This window comes from Apteryx rowi, unplaced genomic scaffold (assembly GCF_003343035.1).
Source record: "Apteryx rowi isolate R43461 unplaced genomic scaffold, aptRow1 scaffold_560, whole genome shotgun sequence".
Lineage (NCBI taxonomy): Eukaryota > Metazoa > Chordata > Aves > Apterygiformes > Apterygidae > Apteryx > Apteryx rowi.
The window spans coordinates 409,450-428,280 of record NW_020450828.1 but is presented as its reverse complement, the minus strand read 5'-3'; the positions used below and the strand labels follow the sequence as shown (position 1 = coordinate 428,280).

Genomic DNA, 18,831 nt, shown 5'->3' with positions numbered 1-18,831 from the left:
CTTAGAGTATAGCAGTATCTTACAGCCACTATGAAATATTTTTAGTCCAAATACCTTTTTCTCTGAAATATGTATTTTGAATTTGTTGTAAATATTGATACTGCAGTACTACTACTGAATCTAATGCTTAGCATAAAACTAGACTAATGTGCTTCTAGCCTACTGTGCTTAACATAATATATTCCTTTTTATTGATGTTTGTGTTTTAGAGGCAGAGTTGACACTGTGCACTTTTAGACTCTGAGGGACTTAAATGTTTTTTTAAGGGAACATGTTATAATCAAGTTATGTTGTTGTATACATAAATATTAACCCAAACTCTAAAAGTTCTGCCTTTACTAATGAAAGCAGTTCACAGGATTGTCTGCTCCTGAACAAACCTACGACAAAAGCATTAGGCCCAGAATTATTCTTTAATTGTAGCTCTGTAACTGAGATGCCTGTCAGCACTTCTGTTATGAAAATTATACTTTGATGGATTTATAAATTAAATAGAATAGTTATGCTTGCCAAGAACAGTTTGTTAACAATTGTAAAGAAAATAGAGGAAGAAGATGGAAGGTATTAGAGTAGAGTTGAAAATAACTTTATAAGCATTGAGAGAGGTTTTTCAGATGTTTATAGGAAGATACAATATGTTTTTAGAAAACATGCCTAAGACTGAGGTTAATACAGAGCAATGGCTCCAGTTGTGAATGATCAAAAGCACTGAGTAATTTTCAAATTGCAATGTTATATAATTATTTTCCCCTTGTCTTCATAAAGATTCACATCATTACTCTGTTTCAGTATTTCATTTTCTCCTTTGCTGTTACTTTTTCTAGATAATATTCAGAACACAGATTCTCTGAGCAGAAATCTTTTAATTGTTGTACATACTACACGTTTATTGCATTTATTGTTGAACCATTGTATTGATCAGTACTGCCTGAAAATTGCAGTGTGGTTGGGACTTGCAAAACCAAAACTGGCAAAAATGTCAGTGTGGTTGACTAGCAGTACTAAATTGAGCGCACAGTTCCTGAACTAAAGCATGTGTCATTTTCATCACTTTTTGCATTAGCAGTTTCACAGTTGCATTAGTTCAGATATAACGCAAATATGTTTTAGCTCAAACTGTCCCATAGGAGTGCGTAGGTAAACGTTCCCTTTTCAAGGTTGTATTGCAGTCAGTAGTGATGTACTCATTTTCCCTCAGCACACTTTAGCTATTCTTAGTTGAAATTGTAAATAAAATCATCTGTAGAACAAGCACCAACCATGAAGGAGCTGATCGATTTTTGTCAATGAATGGGTGCTTGCTTGTGTGTCAGAGCTTTTCCATAATCTGGTAATAGTTACAGTGCTTTAGTACAAAAGTGAGTGTAATACAGTCCGAGAAGCAGGTGCTGAGTTTTGCACTGTGAATCCCACGTATATACATAGCCCTCAGTCAAGTAATCATTTATCAGAATGTACATACTACAGGTGACAATGAAATGATTAATATATTGATATATGTGAAAACAAAGGCCAGTTGTGCTCAATTATGCTAACTAGAGTGATTTGAAAATGTAAGAAGAGAAAGGCTAGGTCTGTTTTATCCATTTCTCTCATTTGTCAAGAGTATGTACAAAGTATAAAATAGCTGTTGTCTTTGATAGTTCTTTCAAAAACAGAGAATGTCGGTCCCTCCCCCAACTAGTCCTTAAGTGAAGATTCCTCCTGACAGGTGATAGTCAGGGGGTAACTTTTGTAACTTGGTAAATACAGTARCAGGCAGCAAGCCTTGTTTTATCTTGTTCGGCTGTAACAGCAATTTTCTAATGACCAGATGGCTATTGCCTTGTTTGTTTTACTTTTGTAGAGTCATATGGTATAACCATAATTTTTATATAGATAATAAGCAGTTACTATGTAGGATGAAATATTTATGATTCTGTGATTGTGTTGCAGAGGAATACAAGCCTGCTATCATAGCAGAGGAATTAAAAGCTGGGGGACAGTATGCAAGGTAGAAGAGTACATGCATGGGGTGATTAGAGAAGGGGTGAGGGATGGTACTGGAGATCCCAGGARTATAAGCAGCTCACCAGTGATCAGCTAAATAAACGCAGGCTTAGGAGCTGGGCAAACAACAACAACAAAAAAAATACTCAGCATATGTAAGGCACTCTGTATAATGTAGTGTGGAGTTTCAGAGCAATGAAGAGCAAGGTGTAAAGTATTTGAAGAAACTACTATTTGAAGAAATGGCGACTATGATGATGAGGAAGAAGCCATTAACATCACACTTTTCTTTGTGAGGAGCTTACAATTGCTGATCACTCACCGTAGCTGCCTCACCCCAGAGTGAACCCAACAACCTTAGAACCTAATGGGCTAGTGGAAARCGTATTAAGGAAGTGTGTATATAACTTTTATCTGTTATTGAGAGGTTTTTCTGTAATAATGTTCTTTATTTTCATTTTTCTAGAATAATTAGTTGTGACTAATTCTTTGATGGGACAGTTAMGATTTCAGTTATACTAACAATAAACCTGACTTAGAAGGTGTGTTTCCTTCTGCCTGTAACAAGACAGGCACGATGCTTGCATTCTACTCCTKGCTCTGCCATGGCAATGGGTGACACACACAAGTGCCTACACCTTTTGCTGCTGTGTTTCTGCAAAGCTAGGAGTGAAGATATTTCTTATCTCTGAGCTGTTGGCTGAAGACAGTGTTACAAAACAGGCAGGAAGTGCTAGAGCCCCCAGGCTTGGATTGAAAGAGTATGGAAATATGGTTTCAAAGGAGGAAAGAGCTCAAGAAGGAAAAATAGTGTTGCTTTTTTCAGGTGGGAGGTGTTGGTTCCAAGAATATCAGAAGGGAAGAGTGATCTCATTGAGAGCTAAATCTTTCAAAGCCTTTTTCTTCAGTGTCCWCAGCTGGCAGTGTATCTGCAGCCTGATGCCCTACTGTTTATTGGTTATATAAGGATGTGTTGTTACAACAGTCACTGTGTTCAGCAGCTGTGGCTTGAGTTTCATTCTAAAAATACAGCCATGTTTGGAGGTAATGCACACGGCAGCATCAGCAATACGTCAGCAGCTTACTTACTGTGAGCAAAACACATCCGGGGGAGGTAACGGATAGACTCGCTGTTTATCTGACACCCTCTTATGAAACACTTTTTCCAATATTGCCTCTCTTGCTCCTTCCCTTTATAGAAGGGTATAGCACGTGTTTGCACTTCTGCTTCAACTAGGCCCTACCACTCCTGCCTGGGGTACCAAACAAACCGGTTCTACTTCTCCATTTGTGGAACTCCTCACCTCATAAGAAAATGGATGCACATTGCAGATTGCCCTGAAGAACAACTCGTAGATTTTTTTTTTTTTTAATCTGGAAGAAAGTGTTCTAAAAGGRGAGGATTCTTCAGGAGAAACACTCTTTTTGCACTGACAAGCCTTGACTCCATGGATTTTAACTGGCAGAAGCAAGAAACAATCCATGTCATTGACAACTCCTAAACCATTTAGATCATCTAAGTTCCACCTGCTGACACTGATTAATAGATGTGACTGATGTCCCTGCTCAACTCAGAGCTTAAGTCTCATATTCCATATGCTTACAGTTAAATTACAGGGTTAAACAGTAGCCACTCTTACTTTATTGGACCTACTTTCAGTCTCAGTGGTGTAGAATGGAAATAGTCTTTTGTCTTAAAAGAGGCTGTTGACTAAATTCAGCTCCTACTGGTTTCTCTAGGGATAATTTCTTTATAGCAGGTGTTGCTCAGTGAGCAACATATTGCTTTGGTTTGGCTGAAAAGAGAGTATCATAACAGAAGCAAGAGAAAGTAAAATGAAATTTCTGTATTTCATTTAATTAGTGTTGTCTTTCCTACTTTGCTGTAATGCAGTCCTAATGTTTACCTCCATTCAGCTCTTTTAATGGCTTTCTTAATTGTATAACATTAAAATCTCAGAAGCAAAGATAGGGGAATTTAGAGTAAGAGAGGGAAATTATACAATGTGCTGAGTATATACTATTCCTACCAGCTACAAAGAGCACATCCCCAGCTGCTTTTAATACCTTGTTGCCTGCAGGTTCCAGCTCTGCTTCCTTGCGGGTTTCTATAGYCATGGCATTTTCTGGGAGGTAGAAAATGTCCTTAGTGACTTTCAGACCATGTCAACATCTTCCAGAATCTTATCCTGCTGTTGTTTTCCTTAGGAATAAATTGGGGTCACCGTATAGTTCTTTCCTGCAGATGCTGTATATCACCTTCTACCCTCTGAATGGCACCACTGCAGGATAAACTGTTTCTGCTCCCAAACAATTTTGTTATATTAAAGTGTTTGCTTAAAAAAAAAAAAAAGTTTAATCATTACCTCGATTTGAAGAGGACAACAAGCAATCTTTTAAGAATATATTTATTCATCTTCTTGGGTTTCAATTAAGTGTATGTGAGTAGAGGACCACCAACAGCCCTTTAGGGGTTGTCTATTCAGTTGAGAGAAGAGCTATACCGAGAGAGTGCAAAGTCCTGTCTTCCCCAGTAACCTATCATAAATGCTTAAAGCAAGGTAGAAGAACAAAGCAAGTTTATCTACTCCCCTCATGTATATGTATGTTTTAATTCCCAGACCTTCAGGGCCTTCTGAACCAGAAGTTGCATSTGGATCATTGGGCATGTTCCCTTTTTGAATACTCAGTTCTACCTGCATGTATCTGGTTCCCTTTTAAACCCACTGAACCCTTCGCAAGCTCCTGTAGCAATGAGTTCCATGATGCGGTCACATATTGAGTAAGGAGTCCCTTTGTTTTAAACCTGCTGCCGGATGCTTTGTTAGGTACAAGCACAGCATGGACAGGAGCAGGAGCAGTGTTAGTTCCTCCATGGAGAGAAGGGGTTAATAGTTACATTGAGTTACACAATATATTTTATTTTTCATTACTATTAAAAAAAATGTAATTTTAGATAGATCAGCGGAAGCGATTTAAAAGTTTGACCTCGACTTGACAAATTGCTCTGGCTGAATCAAAAAAACAGACAAGTCAAAATGCTCTGTTCTAACTCCTGAACYATATAGTTTTTGAGAGGATTTATGAAACTTCTTCAGCCACGGTCATCAGAAATTATAAGTTGATGGTGTACTTGCACTTCAGTCACCAGGACACTGGGACAGGCAAATTCTGATTTTATCGTTCCACTCAAGCAATCATTTGATGCATGACTCAACCTTGTGAAGAGGTGCTAAATTGCAGGGTGTTAAGGGTGTTGAGAGAAGCATTGGCATCACTTGATCCCCAAAACTTTTCAATTTAATTTTCAAAGGTATTGAATTAGCTTAAGTTTTTATTAAGCCTAAGATCTGCAGGGCAGTTTTGGGATTGTTTGATTTTTATTTATTTAATGACAACATGCAGAAGAAGTGTTTTAAATTACCACAATTTTTGGTGCAAAGGAATGAGTGTTGTGATTGAATACAGATGAATGTTTCATTCTGTGAATGAAACAGATAATAACGTACAGAAAGGAGCATGTACATTATCCCCACTTTCTGACCATCACTGAACTGGATAGTTGTGACAACTTCCTTTCCAAAGGCAAGGCAAAGATATTTCAAGCTTAAGGGAATCTGAAATAAATAAGTAAATAAATACATTTCTTGGCACTGTTCCCTTGAAACTGATTTTCTGAGACACAATTAGCAAACCAAATATCAAGTTTCATTCTAGTTTAATTTTGCCAAATTGTTCTGTAGTCCTGGTCCAGCTTTAAATGCTGAAGTGTCTTTTTCTTCCAGCTACATGATTCCCAAATTGCTTCAGTCAGTTTGGGTGAATGAACCCAAGTATAGGCACTGTGTAAACACAGTTTGTAAAGGAGAGAGTAGGTGATCTAGTGTTACCTGTTTGTTTGTAAGGAGAGCCTGAAAAATCCCTAAACACTTTGAAAGGCAGCAGCTCTTGGGCTGGAAGACAGCTGTAAGTTGCTTTGTTGCCCATCCCCAGAAAATGAGATACTACTGACTAAAGCATGGAAGGCAATTTTAGCTCTTAACAACTGATCCTTTCGACACCAAAGCTTTGGGACTTTATGGAAATCAATCAGTATAAGCCATTTATAAGTGGCATGGTTTGCTTTTTTATAAGGGTTTGGGTATCGCTCTCCCTCTGTAGATTGTAGTAGAGAGGAAGGGAAACATATTTAAGCTATTTCATATACTTTTCAGATGTAGMAGAWCATGATGAATCATAGATTATGGTTCTCAGTTAAGTAGAGGAGAGGAAGAAAGCAGTAGATTCCAGCTCYGCATTCATCCTGATGTGAGCTGTAATCTCTTTCTAGTGCTTCAAACAGTGCACACAGATGCCCTGGCACAGAGCTTTGAAACTAACTTGCACTGAAAAAGTATGCTTTACTGGTGAAACACTTTGCTCACTTAAATGGGAGAGAGAAAGCAAGGGCTGTGAGAGTGTTATCTCCCTCTCACATGCCTAAGGCTTGATTTGCGAAAGGCAATTTTAACAGTAAATTAGGAGCCTAATTTCCATAGATAAAGAGCTGTTCGTGTTTCAGAAAGGCTCATTAGAAATGATGCCAATGAAAGCCTGTTTTCTTGGTAGCATTTTTCCTGCAAACCAACTTCCTAAAGGACTGAGCTATAGTAATTTCTGGTTTCCTTGGCTGGATTCAAGGCATTGTTTGAGATGGGAACAATTCTTTCCGTAGCCTAGAAGCCGTTATGTATGTCCACTGTTCTGTTTCTCTAATTCTGTTCTTTTTTGTACCACATCTTTTCTACTCCCCATAAACAAACAAACAAAAAATATTCTCACTATGGCCTGCTGCAATTTATGGTTGTGAAAAAACTGCAATATATTTTACATAAGATATAAAATTGGTTATTATCAGCTCCCACAAATTGGAATGCAACTTAATAAAATTTTATGCAGTTTTATTAGTTGCTATTGCAGTTTTATGCAGTTTTATTAGTAGTTATTTTATTGTTTTATTAGTACCCAAGTGGATGGGTAGTACACTTAAAAGTCAGCTGAAGCAAGAATCATTGTTTTTGTAAATTAACGAGTTTTGTACTATTATCATTTTCATGCATTTGAGTTTCTCTTTGAATGTATGCGCAGCTCCTAATGCAAACTTACTTCAGCTCTTATTAGAAGGCAGAACTATGGCATGAACTCAAGCCTGAGGCAATCAAAAAAGACATGCTGCAAGTTCCACCCCCTTTTCTCACAGCCGTCACTAGTATCAGCCTGGGCAGTGACAATGATGTCCTCCCTCTCCCTCAGCTGGAAGGCGACATCTCTGCATGAAATAGCTATAGCTCTCCCAGGGAAAAAGGAACAACAACTGCCACTGCTGTGGGACTAGTGAAAATTTCAGAAGGAGCAGGAAAATCAGTTCTCTGTTATCCCCTAGTCTGTGATTTCTGAAGTGCAAATAAAGGAGGGAGGTGCACAGTGATTTTCACAGGGGTGGACGCTCAGTGTTCATGAGTCTCTCTGTAAAATGCAGAGAAATCAGGTTTCTGCATAAAAACAGCTGTGTTCTCTGATGATCAGGCATGTCTAGTAGCCCTTTGGCTCCCTTCAGAGGGAGGGCCTCTACATATATGTATGTATATATATATATATATATATATTTGTATATATGTGGGTTTTTTTCAAGAAAAGAAAGCAAATCAGGATAATGAGCCCTCACCAGCCCTACAAAAGGGACTCTAAAATGAAGAAATGGCTTCAGTGTCTTACATTATAGAAGTCATTGTTAGAAAAAGAAAAATATATTTGCTGAGCACTGAWATTTTTCTTTGAAATGTTTGCTGTTGATCACTGCTACAGACAAGATTTGCAGATACCTATGCAAATAACTGGTTTTGTAATTGTACATCCAAAAAATCAGGACCTCAAAATCAGCAGATTCTTCAGAAAAAATCTAATTGTGAACTGACTGTTTTTTTCCTCCTCAAAACTTTGCTTCCATGTGGTGTTTTTCTTAAAGCTACAGTTTTGCCAGTATCAGAGAAGCAGTAATTTCTAGCTCAGGAGTTCTTTGATACGCAAAGCTCTTGCTCATCCTAACAGAACACTTGCATGCATTCAGAAGGTTGGAAACTGAGAAACAGTARGCAGTTAGAAGAGACTGTGTTGCTATAGTAGGACCACTACAGTCAACTTTAGACTTTGCTGTTTGACTGAGCTTTTCAAAAGCATCATCCTATGCTACTTCTTTCAGCGTCCCTGCTGCTGCCTGCACAGTGAAAGTTGCAATGGAAATTTGCCTCTTTACTTCTTCCCAGGCTCCAGGCTGATCTGCTTTGCTTTCAATATCAAACATGGCATCATAGATTCCTGGGAAGGACTCTCCAGCATACTTGTTGTGACTGCTCGGAGCAAAGATGACATGTCTGGGGAAAGAAAAAAATGAAGGTATAGTAAATAAAAGTAATTATTGACAGAGTGCGTGTTCATTGCAGGGAACTGTGTAAATCTGTGTGCTACACAGAGCAGCTGGGAATCACGTGAAGATCAGCACTCACTAAATATACAGGAAATCTGGGGGGACCTATCTTTAAAAAGACAGCATGAACCAACYCTTAGGACAAAATCGATAGGAAAGGGGACAGATTTAAAACAGATAGCCTTCTCCTTGGAAGAGGCACTGCATTTGTCTATTTAGGATTGAAGCCATGTTAAGCTTTTGCAGAGGGGAGCTCAACGCATCAGTTGAACAAATGTGGTAGTCAAGTAGAACAGGGAACAAACCCAGCGATGGGTATACACTGAGTGAACTGGAATAGAAGCCTCAGAAAATAACTAAACAGTTGGAATGATGCTAGGCAGATCTGCAAAAGGAATGTGAAAAGAGGGGGACAAAAAATAGGGGAGGATACTTGAGAAGAGCATGAATTCTGCAGATCTCCTGGATAAGAAGTGATTATACTGGAACTAAAGTGGGCAAACCATGGTTTAATTTTGAATTCTTTTTTTTTTTATGAAAAAATATTTGCAGCCATGTTTTTAAAGTGTTTTGGCTCATATGAAGTAATAAAGCACATTTGCATCATGTAAAAGATGCCCCCCAAATCAAAACAAATACTAAAACTAAATTAATAAATGCAAGCTAGCAAGAAAAAAATCCTCTGACCAGCTCTAAATGATACCCTAACAAACGCCCAAGGAGAAGAACTTCTAGAAAACAACCATTTCATTCTTCCAAAAGCCTGACAGACAGTTAATCCTAGGAAGAGGATGATTCTGAATTCTACGTGCCTAAGGGACTTCTGGCTTGGTGTGGAAGCCATCAGTGAGTCAGATATATCTAGTCATTAGGAAAAGGGGGATACTGAGAGTAAAATGAGGTAGTCACATACCTGACACTGAAAGCTAGCTTCTGTCAAATGTTACTGATAAATGCACTGCACTTCTAGAAGGTGCACCAGTGATGCACCAAACATTATCTTTCTCCAGGGCAACGTGCTTRGAGAGACAAAATGTAAAGGAAAAAACAGCCAAGGACTTCAGCTAATAGGAACATCTACAGAAGCAGCCAAAGCTGGGACAGATGAGACCCTGCAGCACAGCTTTAATGGGCCTTTATCTATCCTGTGCTCAAAGGTCACTCTCCTGAGTCTCATTTCTTGACTTCTCTCTTCACCTCACCCTCACTACAAAACTGTTCTTATTCTCTTCTCCTTTTTACTGTACTCTTTTCTTCTTTCTTTCCAAATAGTTGATTTGCCACTAAATCCTTACTTGATACAGGTTTAAAAGAACTAGTTATAACAGAAGTGGAAATACATACTTGCAAAGAAAATTCAGAGTAGGTTGGCTAATAAATATAGAGTGCCAGACCCAAGAATGGGAACTAGGCATTACAAGGCTGATGCAGGCAAAGAGGTCTCCTTAGAGGTTATAAACAAAGTCCTCTACTCACTGGGTTGTGCCTAAAACAGAATCTGTCAAGCTATAAGGCCTACAAAAGGCCTACACAACAGTTCAGCTGACCAGCCAGTCAGGGTGGGATTGACTTACCAAAACACAGTGCCTCAGACAGTTGGTTATGTAACTTGTTGCCTCACCTGTAAAATTTCCTGCCTGGTAAGCCAAGAGGATCAATAAAAGCTCTTTCTATAAACATCAGCTGATCGTTTATGATTCGCACTGCAACTGGACTGCAGAAAATGGAGACAGAGAAATTCACATACTGAAGAAATATGACTGTTCAGTTTAATTCAAACAGTTTTCCTTTTCTTCAGACAGAAAAATGAAAAAGATGGTCTGCATTTTGCGACAAGATGAGGTTTTGCAAACTGAAATATTCAATACATGCTACACTAATGCATTAGGATTTCTGTGTTAGGATTTGCAAAACTCAACTACAGGACTTTGTGAGATGTGAAATGAAATGGGAGACTTTAAGATAGCAACAGAAACCTATTTAGTACTAAATGGCACTTGGAAGATCCTGCTTAACAGAGTGGACAGGAAGGGTGGGATTTAGGTAAAGATGAAGATACCTGGATTCAAGTGTATCCCTGGAAGCCAGATGTCTAAGCTCCCACTCTATTACATGGAGCCTATAGAGTAATGCAGCTGACCAGCCAGTAAGGATGGGATTCAGCTTCCTAAACATAACTATCTGGTACCATAGTAGGTGCCTAGGAGCACATGGCCTCCAGCCACTGCACCTGAGGGGCATGGGAGTCCCATAGAGCCCATAGGTTTGCAAGCCCCATGTGGATGTCTTGGACACTCTGGAGCACTCTGTTTCTTTAAGGATGAACTAAGTCACCCACCAGGCTCCACTGACTGGGCCATCTAGATCTGAGAGTGTGAATAGTGGTGTCACCTACAGCACCCAAGTATAGGTGTCTAAATAGAGAGCTCAATCCCACATTAACTTTCTCTAGTACCTGCTGTTCCATTTATTATGACAATTTAAATGACAAATTTATATTAGTAATAAGCTCTTCAGCTGATACTCTTCATCATCGAAGGCAGAATTCATCTTAGATATTACATGTCTCAGAGTTTGAGGGCTCTAGTCTATGCTAGTCAACTAGACTCCTTGTGTAGTCATTGGAGTGAGAGGTGCTGCTCTGGGTATCTAAGGCAGATGTGATGAACTGGCCCTTCAAAATACAAATTTCACTCTACTCAGTATAAAGGGAATCAGAACAACTAATCATATCATTAAGATGGCTAAAAGCTGAGTGAGGAGAAAGCAGAAATGCTGACTACACTAAAAGCAAACCCTGTAGTCTTTTCTCAGATGGAACTAGCACTGACTTCAGTGGGTCTTTTTTTCTTCCTTTCCCTAACCAAGGTCTAAGGGCTTCAGGAATGCCACTGGATAGGGAAAGGAAAGACTATAGATGGAACTGTGTTAAAATGAATATATATTTTTTCTTCAAACTTACTCATTCATGTCAGCTTGTTCAAGTCTCCTATGAAACTCAGTAGCAGCCTTTGAGAAATTCGCCACAGCAGAAAAAAGTGAATCTAGAAAAGGAAAGATCTTTTGCAAAATTTCAGAGTATTTGCTGAACTACATATATCTTTCAGTTGCCCGGGGTCGGGCAGGAGGGGCGGGGGGGATAAATACTTTTGTTGGTGTTGTTATAATTTTATTAATTTTGTTGTCTTTTCCAGAATTCATTAGTTTCTCTACTGCAGACTTCTAAAGAGCTGCACTATTAGTAATAATAGGCAAGACCTTGAGCAACTATGCCAACAACAAAGCAGAATACTTGGTAAAGCTTTCTCAGGTATACATCTGGCCTCTCCCTGACAAGGAAAAGACAGGCTGGAATTGCAAGTGGAAGACACTGCAGTTTCATTTTTAATAAAGTGATGCACTGCAGCGTTTAGTTAAAGAAGCCTGACTTAGGCCAAAAATTCTAGCTCTTCCCCCAGGCTGTTCAAGGACAGCAGGATTTTCCTTTTCGAACATCAAACATTTTCTATTCATATCACACCAGATGAGTATGATATGCATACTGAATAGTATTAACAGAGACGTAAAAGAAGTGATTGCCATGGTGCACAACAATAGGCAAGGTAGCTTTAAAGTAGCTAGTGAAGGCAACAGTTGCCACATGTATCGAGAAGTCCAATGCTTGCTGCATGCTTGCCCTACAGTTAGAGACTACAAGGTAGCTCTGCCATCCCACAGTTCCGCTACTCAAGGCCCAGGATTTTGCCTGTTATGCCTCATTATGTGGAGCAACATGGTTAGCAGGTAAGTTCAGTTGCTTTTTCCTGCTCTGTCCCTGGCAGTATATCCAAGCCCTGTGTACCAACTTAGCCAAAGCAGCAGCAGAACTTTCTGCTAATGACAGCAGCTGTGACATTTTTTCTGTGGAAGGGTCTGTTTGAAACAGACCTGGGCAAAAATGTCAATTTCTACAATTAATTTTTGTAGAACAGGAAAAAGGTGGACAGTATGGGGAGAAGAATTTCTGACCTTACCAAAACCACAAGTCCATTACATAGAAGGAAGTTTTACAACTTGCACATTTTGCTCACAAGTTTCAGAAAACCTCAGATAAACCAGCTTTCCGTCTCTTTGATCCTACAGGAACATGGCACATATGATCGGGTCATCTCCTACATCTAGTTGCCTATGGGCAACCATGACCTACAAATATTTATAAATTCAACGAACAGTTTTAAAAAATCACTTAGGCTCGCTGTTCCCAAGAGCCCTGTTGAAAGCTGTTCTACAGTCTCATTTGTTCTTCTGATTTACAGCAAATGTTTTGACTCATTACCACCTTAAACTTATTTGTTCTTGTATTAACATTTTTGTTTAGTTTACATAATTTCAGGCACAGATTTTACTCCTGCAACCTTTTTATAGACTGCAGTGTTTAGAGACCGAGGTCACCTTGTGAGAGTGAGAATTTTACACTTGTCCACAACTGTGCATTTCCACAGGGTAATAGATATAAGTTTGCTAGAGGACAGAGTTCTGCCCTTGTTAGTATCATGGCTATCTTGTGGTAACGGATTATATTTCAGACGCAGGAGGAGGGGGTTTAAGAGAAAAAAGAAAGGTCACCTGAAAATATCTAGAAGAATTTGTGCTCATGTTCACTAGCTATTCAGTGCTGTCAGTTTTGGTTATTTTAGAAAATATTATTAACACAACATTTCTTTTTTCCTGTAAACCTTAGTTCCTGATAGCATATGAGTAAATGAAAATATTTCTTGAAAAAGGGTTTCCAGCCTTCACTGCAGAGGAGCAGAGGAGCAGCTGAAATGTGAATCCAAAGGCAAATAGAAAAGCTTTATCTATTATAGCTATTATTTTCAAAGACAATTGTGTGACTTACTTATTCAGGCTTAATCTAGAGTTTTCTGTCATTCGGTATTGACCATAGGCAATCCCATGAAAATGCTGAGTGAAATGAATTTTAATTTTCACAGTATTGCAAAAACCATCCACACATTGCAATGCATTCTGGTGCAACAGAATAAAATGAAAAATAAAAAGGTAAAATTTTAATTAAGAACTAATCTAAAGATGATCAGATATCAGAGAAGAGCCATGAAAATAATAAAATACTGGAAAACATGCCTTGTAATAAATGGTTCAAAGTGCCATGTCTATAAAGTTATTGAGGAGAGGGTTAAGTGGTACTTGGGGAACAAAAATTCCAAAAAAAAGATGATAGCTTCTAAAATCTAGTTGACAAACGAACAAAGACAGATGCATTTGCTGGAAGATGAAGTTGGACAAATTTGAATTTTAAATGAGAATAAAACCCAAACAATGAAAATATTTATCATCAGAATGATTTAATTAAAAAAATGGCAGATTTTCCATTAATGGAAGTGGAAAATCCAGACATGATGTTTCTCTAAAATATATGCTACTGTTCACACAAGAATTTACTGAAAGAAATCCTTGTACTATGCAAAATCTCAGACCAGATAATGACATAAGGCTTCCTCTCTCTTGAGTGGCCTTTTACAAAACAAGTACCTTTAAAAATTTGTTGAGAATTTTTAACCTAGGCCCATTGTAAGAAGGTTTTAATTATGTTTTTGATTTTCTCCAAATGAGGATTCAATCTGAGATAGTTTTAATTTTTCACATAGCTTTAGAGATTACTGCACCTCTAAAAAGCTAGGCTAAATCTCCAAACCATGGGCTTACTAGATGCCAACTGGGATTAGACTGACTGAAAATCATCCTAGGTACAAAAACACAAGGTGTGAATGAGGCAAGAAAAAGAAGAGAGATAGGGAGAGAAAGGAAATGACTGTGGAAGCTACACTAGCCTGTGACCCAGAGTGCTCTGCAGCCTCTTTATGTTATATGCCTCATTACAATGTGTTCAAGTGTTCAACAAATGAATGTATTTATGCAGAAGTGATAGAGAAGTGCTTCTATCACCTAAAGCAGGTAGCTGGGCATAGAGACAATAAGGAAGCTGCCCCAAGTCAGATTAAGTCCTTGGCTGAGGAGGGATGGGCACTTGTGTCTCCCAAGTTCCAGCCAGTAGCCCTAAATGTTGAGCCTGTCTTCTTTTTTAAGATAGAAAAAAGTACCTGGTCCTGGACAAGACCACATTCTGCCTTTGGCTGTGGTCCATGACTGCTCATGAGCCATATAATAATGTAAATAATTAATAATATGCATGAAAATTATTAGAACCATCTCATCTGGACAATAATGTATTACACCAATGAAATTTCTTGGAGAGCTCTTTCTTTATTGTCACGGCATAATTGAAACATAAAAGGCAGGAATTCAGATTTAGAAATATAACAGGTATATCGTGCTTCTATATTCATATTCCTAATTGCTATGCTCAAAAAATACTGCTGTGGGTATTACTTACCAAATGATATTTCATAAGTTTTCAGTTGTTCTTCATATTTTTTGGCCAATTTATAAATTCTGTTACTATATCCTTTTAAGGCTTCTCCATAATCTCGACAGTCGAAAGGAATGACGTAGGAATCTGCAAGTTCATAAACCAGTCTGCCTCGTAACTGGGCAATTGTTAGCTGTTTCCTGAAGGTGGGGTCATAAAATTTTTCCACTAACTCAAAGGTCTCATACACAGTGTGATAAACGGGATAATTGCTGAATTTGTCTGCTTTCTGAAAAAGAACAAGTAAATTTGTCACTGCCCTGTATTCTAACTGTAGTTAAGGGATGTATTGACCATATGAAGACTAAGATGTTTTGCACAATTCCCAAATCAAAAAAAGTACAGAGCACAATTTTCTATCCTTCCCATTTTTCTATGTTCATCTTATGAAACTAAAACAACCTTAATCTATGGACTGTCACATAAGACAAACTGAGCAGGATTCCTTCCCTTCATCTGCACTGACCTGCCTTCAGCTCCACTGTACACAGATGTACACTCTACATCAAAAATGAAAAGAGTCCAGGGGGTTGGGATAGCAGAGATCCTTAATCATAGCCCCCTTGGATATTGTGCAGTTTTTTTCTGAACAGAATCAAGGAAAATGTGTATACTATGGGTGCTACTAATAGTACGGTGGGATGAAGTCTACATTTCCATTCAGACTCTATAAATATCTTTCTGTGAACTAGACAGCCTATAGAATGTACACATCACTCCAACACRTTTATTCTTCAAGCTTTTAGGTTTTTTGCTAAATTAAAAGATGGCACTGATATACAAAACAGTCAAAGATTCTTTGAAGTTTTTTTCAATTTCAGCATTACATTAATTATGAATAACTGCTTTTAAAAGACAGCTGCTCAGCACTATCAAACTTCTTCAAGCAGTTTAGACCACTTACCCTATTCTTGGTATAACGAACTCTGCCTGATGCAATTCCCAGTCGCTGAAAGTAGGCTTCAAAATCACTGCCTGATCCTAGTTTGTTTATTCTACATGCAGGAAAGAAAACGTGTCTGTGTAAGAATACTTATTTTATAATAGGGTAGTAATTTAAGCAAAATGCAGATTTTCAAACAAATGGAGGTCAAGGCTTCTGCATGGTACTACAGGGACACTAGTAAGATCAGAGACCAGACAAGTGGCAATCCTAATTTGTCTAACTGATTTTAGTCCAACACACTAAACCAGCATCCAGTATTACTAGGAAGATCTTTGACTCTAACAGGCAGTAACCCTGATGATGACACTGACCACATTAGAAAAAAAGCACACAATGTGGGCACCGTCAATCACGAGAGCTGTAGAATTGCATCAGATAAGCCTCTGCAATCTTAAAATATTAATTGTCTATTTCCAAACTAATACGAGTTGGAAAGCAATGTATGTAAAGACAGATGTGTTTATATCCTTAACGTATTCTACAGTACAGTCAAAGCCTGGTAAATAATTTCCACTGCAGAAGACACAATTAGCATTCAATACTTAAAAGTAAATATTGCCATCTACTGGGTAGATGTGGCAAGACAGAGGAAAAGAAAACAAGTAACAACAATAATAGAGATAAATGTAACATTCTTAAATATTTATTTAAGTTTTTTGTTAAGTTTTAAGTTTAAATGTTTAGTCAGGAAAATAATTGATGCTTCCCATCTAAAAAAGAAAAACAACCTAGTGAAAGTTGCTAGTATAAATTACTGCAAGAAACTAATTGCATCAGCTGAGAATGGCCAAATCTGGAGGTTTTTACACAGGGAGAAATCTTACTCAGTCTAATGAATCTAGAAATTCATGTTACCAAGGCCTGAAAGATAGGGTCATATATACAGAGCATTTTAGTCAAATCACATGAGGGCCCATTCTATTTACCTTACATGAGTAATGCTACATTGTGAGTAAGATTTAGCTCTACCAATCACAAGCTCAAGAATGTCTTGAAGTTTTAATACCTTCAAATATAGATTTATAATGTATTACATCTATCTCCATTGTATAAACAAARCGTAAGTATCATGAGAGCTTTTTAATTACAGTTCTAGGCAGTTTCTTTCAAAAAAAACATTTGCTTATCCTAACAATCTTGATATTATCTGATCTACTAGGGTGACTAAACTATATTCTGAATTCTTTCCCTGCCCTTCACTTCTATAATTGCTTTCCAAACCTTTTATTTTTCCATTAATAAAAGGCCTTTAAAGAGTGTGAGGTTTCATTTTGCAGTGGGTATAGATGTCACCAATGTGGGTTTAAAAAAAATAGTCATAAGATTTTATTTTATTGTAAAAGATATTGTTAGAGAGTCACCCTGCACTAAAAGGTTTTGTACTACTGTCATCAACAGCACCTCTTGAAAAATTCTGGAGAGTAGCCATGCTATGATATGATGCAAGTACTAAGAAGGAAAAAACAGATTAATAGCTTACCTGGGATAACTATTATTTTCAGTTGCAGGGTCTTTCTCAAGCCAGCTTTCATAAAGAGACTTACTTTCATAACCCTCATCAGGGCTTGAAATCTGGAGAGGAAAAGATGATAATCTCTAATACCCCTAATTCCATTCAGTTTCAAAGGAGAGCCTTACAGCTATCTATCTGAATCATTCTTAATCTAAAGGATTGCTGTGCAAGCCAGTAGTCTTACACTATTTACCTTCATTACCTACCCTTATGGATCCCAACTGTGAACACCCTCTCACAGGCACTGGGAACCATCCACAGACAGGACACTAGCTGGAGCCCTTCATTTTCTGGGGGAAATTAGAAGAATCCTGGGGATTTCTATGACTTCTTCACACCTTATTATAGCACTATGTATTTACATATGCATATACATACATAGTGCTATGGAGCTGCTTCAGCTACCAGGCTGCTCCAGGTGTGTTCTTTTCCACAGGCAAGGGAAGAAGAAAGCCCTAAGCCATTGGAGGTTTGCCCCATGCTGCACTAATATTCTCTCAACAGGCTGAGCCTGAAATGTGACTGCTTTCTGCTATAGGAAAGCTACAAAGGAATTGTGCTAGAAGGAAGGGTCAAAAACAGTCATTAACTATATTACAGCAGTGCCAAGGGGAGTCAATGAAGACTGGAGTCCCATTGTGCAAGACACTATATGTACAAATGCAGTTCCCATCTCTGCCTTAAAAACATGGAARGCAGCATAAACATTTTAGAAAAGATAAGTATCATTAGTACATCCATCATACTGATGGGAAAACTACGAAATAGTACAAAATTAGTTGACCACAGCTGCTAGGAAATATGTGGCAGAGCTACAAATCAATCGAACACTCTGGACCCTGGTCTCCAGTTACACTTACCAGTCTTTAATAGCTATGGCTGAAGCCAGGCAAGGTCCTTTAAATATAAAATTGGTTGTGATGGGCGGAGGATTGGGATTTTTTTTTTCTTTTCTTTTCTTTTCTTTTTTTTCTTTCTAACAAATACAAAGCATAAATGTGCATGGCCAAAGCAAACGGCTGCATGGTACTGTAAGGACTTAAATTTTGCATTGAAAAATACACAGACTTCCACTTGAAAATCCTAGGAGTTCTGACCTCAGATTATGGCAGCAGCTAGCAGAAAAATAACAAGTTTGTGAAGTAACTGCTTGGCTGCTGTCATTTCCAGGGCATTTTAGTCAAGTTCTAGGGCTAAATTGAAAATGGCACATTCATAAAAGCAAGCTGAACTCTGACATATGGGAATAGAAGTACTCCATGCTCTGGCAGAGATGTTATTCTGACAACTCTGGTTATGTAAAATCCATTGGTCAGCTTTTCCATACAACATTGAGAGCCTAGTAAAACATACTATTTGCACTGACTTAGATCCAAATCTAGAATCAATGTAAGCTCACTACTACCTMAAGAGGAGATGCAGAGTTCCATAAATATAAAAACAAGGTAAAAAGTGATGAATAGAACATGGGAATTGGAGTCGGACTATTG

General features: G+C 38.1%; 1 protein-coding gene across 4 annotated transcripts in view; it reads right to left on the bottom strand.

Moving 5' to 3' along the window:
- Window positions 1–8,082: 8,082 nt before the first annotated feature.
- LOC112973713 (N-acetylated-alpha-linked acidic dipeptidase 2-like) overlaps window positions 8,083–18,831 on the bottom strand; it is a 32,700-nt gene continuing 21,951 nt past the window's right edge. For 2 of the 4 annotated variants that reach the window (XM_026081931.1, XM_026081934.1), the window contains 6 exons: window positions 17,309–17,400; window positions 15,787–15,877; window positions 14,847–15,111; window positions 11,415–11,496; window positions 10,074–10,166; window positions 8,083–8,399 (listed from right to left, as the gene is read on the bottom strand). In XM_026081931.1, coding sequence (XP_025937716.1) covers window positions 8,210–8,399; window positions 10,074–10,166; window positions 11,415–11,496; window positions 14,847–15,111; window positions 15,787–15,877; window positions 17,309–17,400 — 813 coding nt within the window. In that variant the 3' untranslated portion in view covers window positions 8,083–8,209. Of the gene's footprint in view, window positions 8,400–10,073; window positions 10,167–11,414; window positions 11,497–14,846; window positions 15,112–15,782; window positions 15,878–17,308; window positions 17,401–18,831 lie in introns of all 4 variants that reach the window. The other 2 variants (XM_026081933.1, XM_026081932.1) reach the window with 2 other exon arrangements.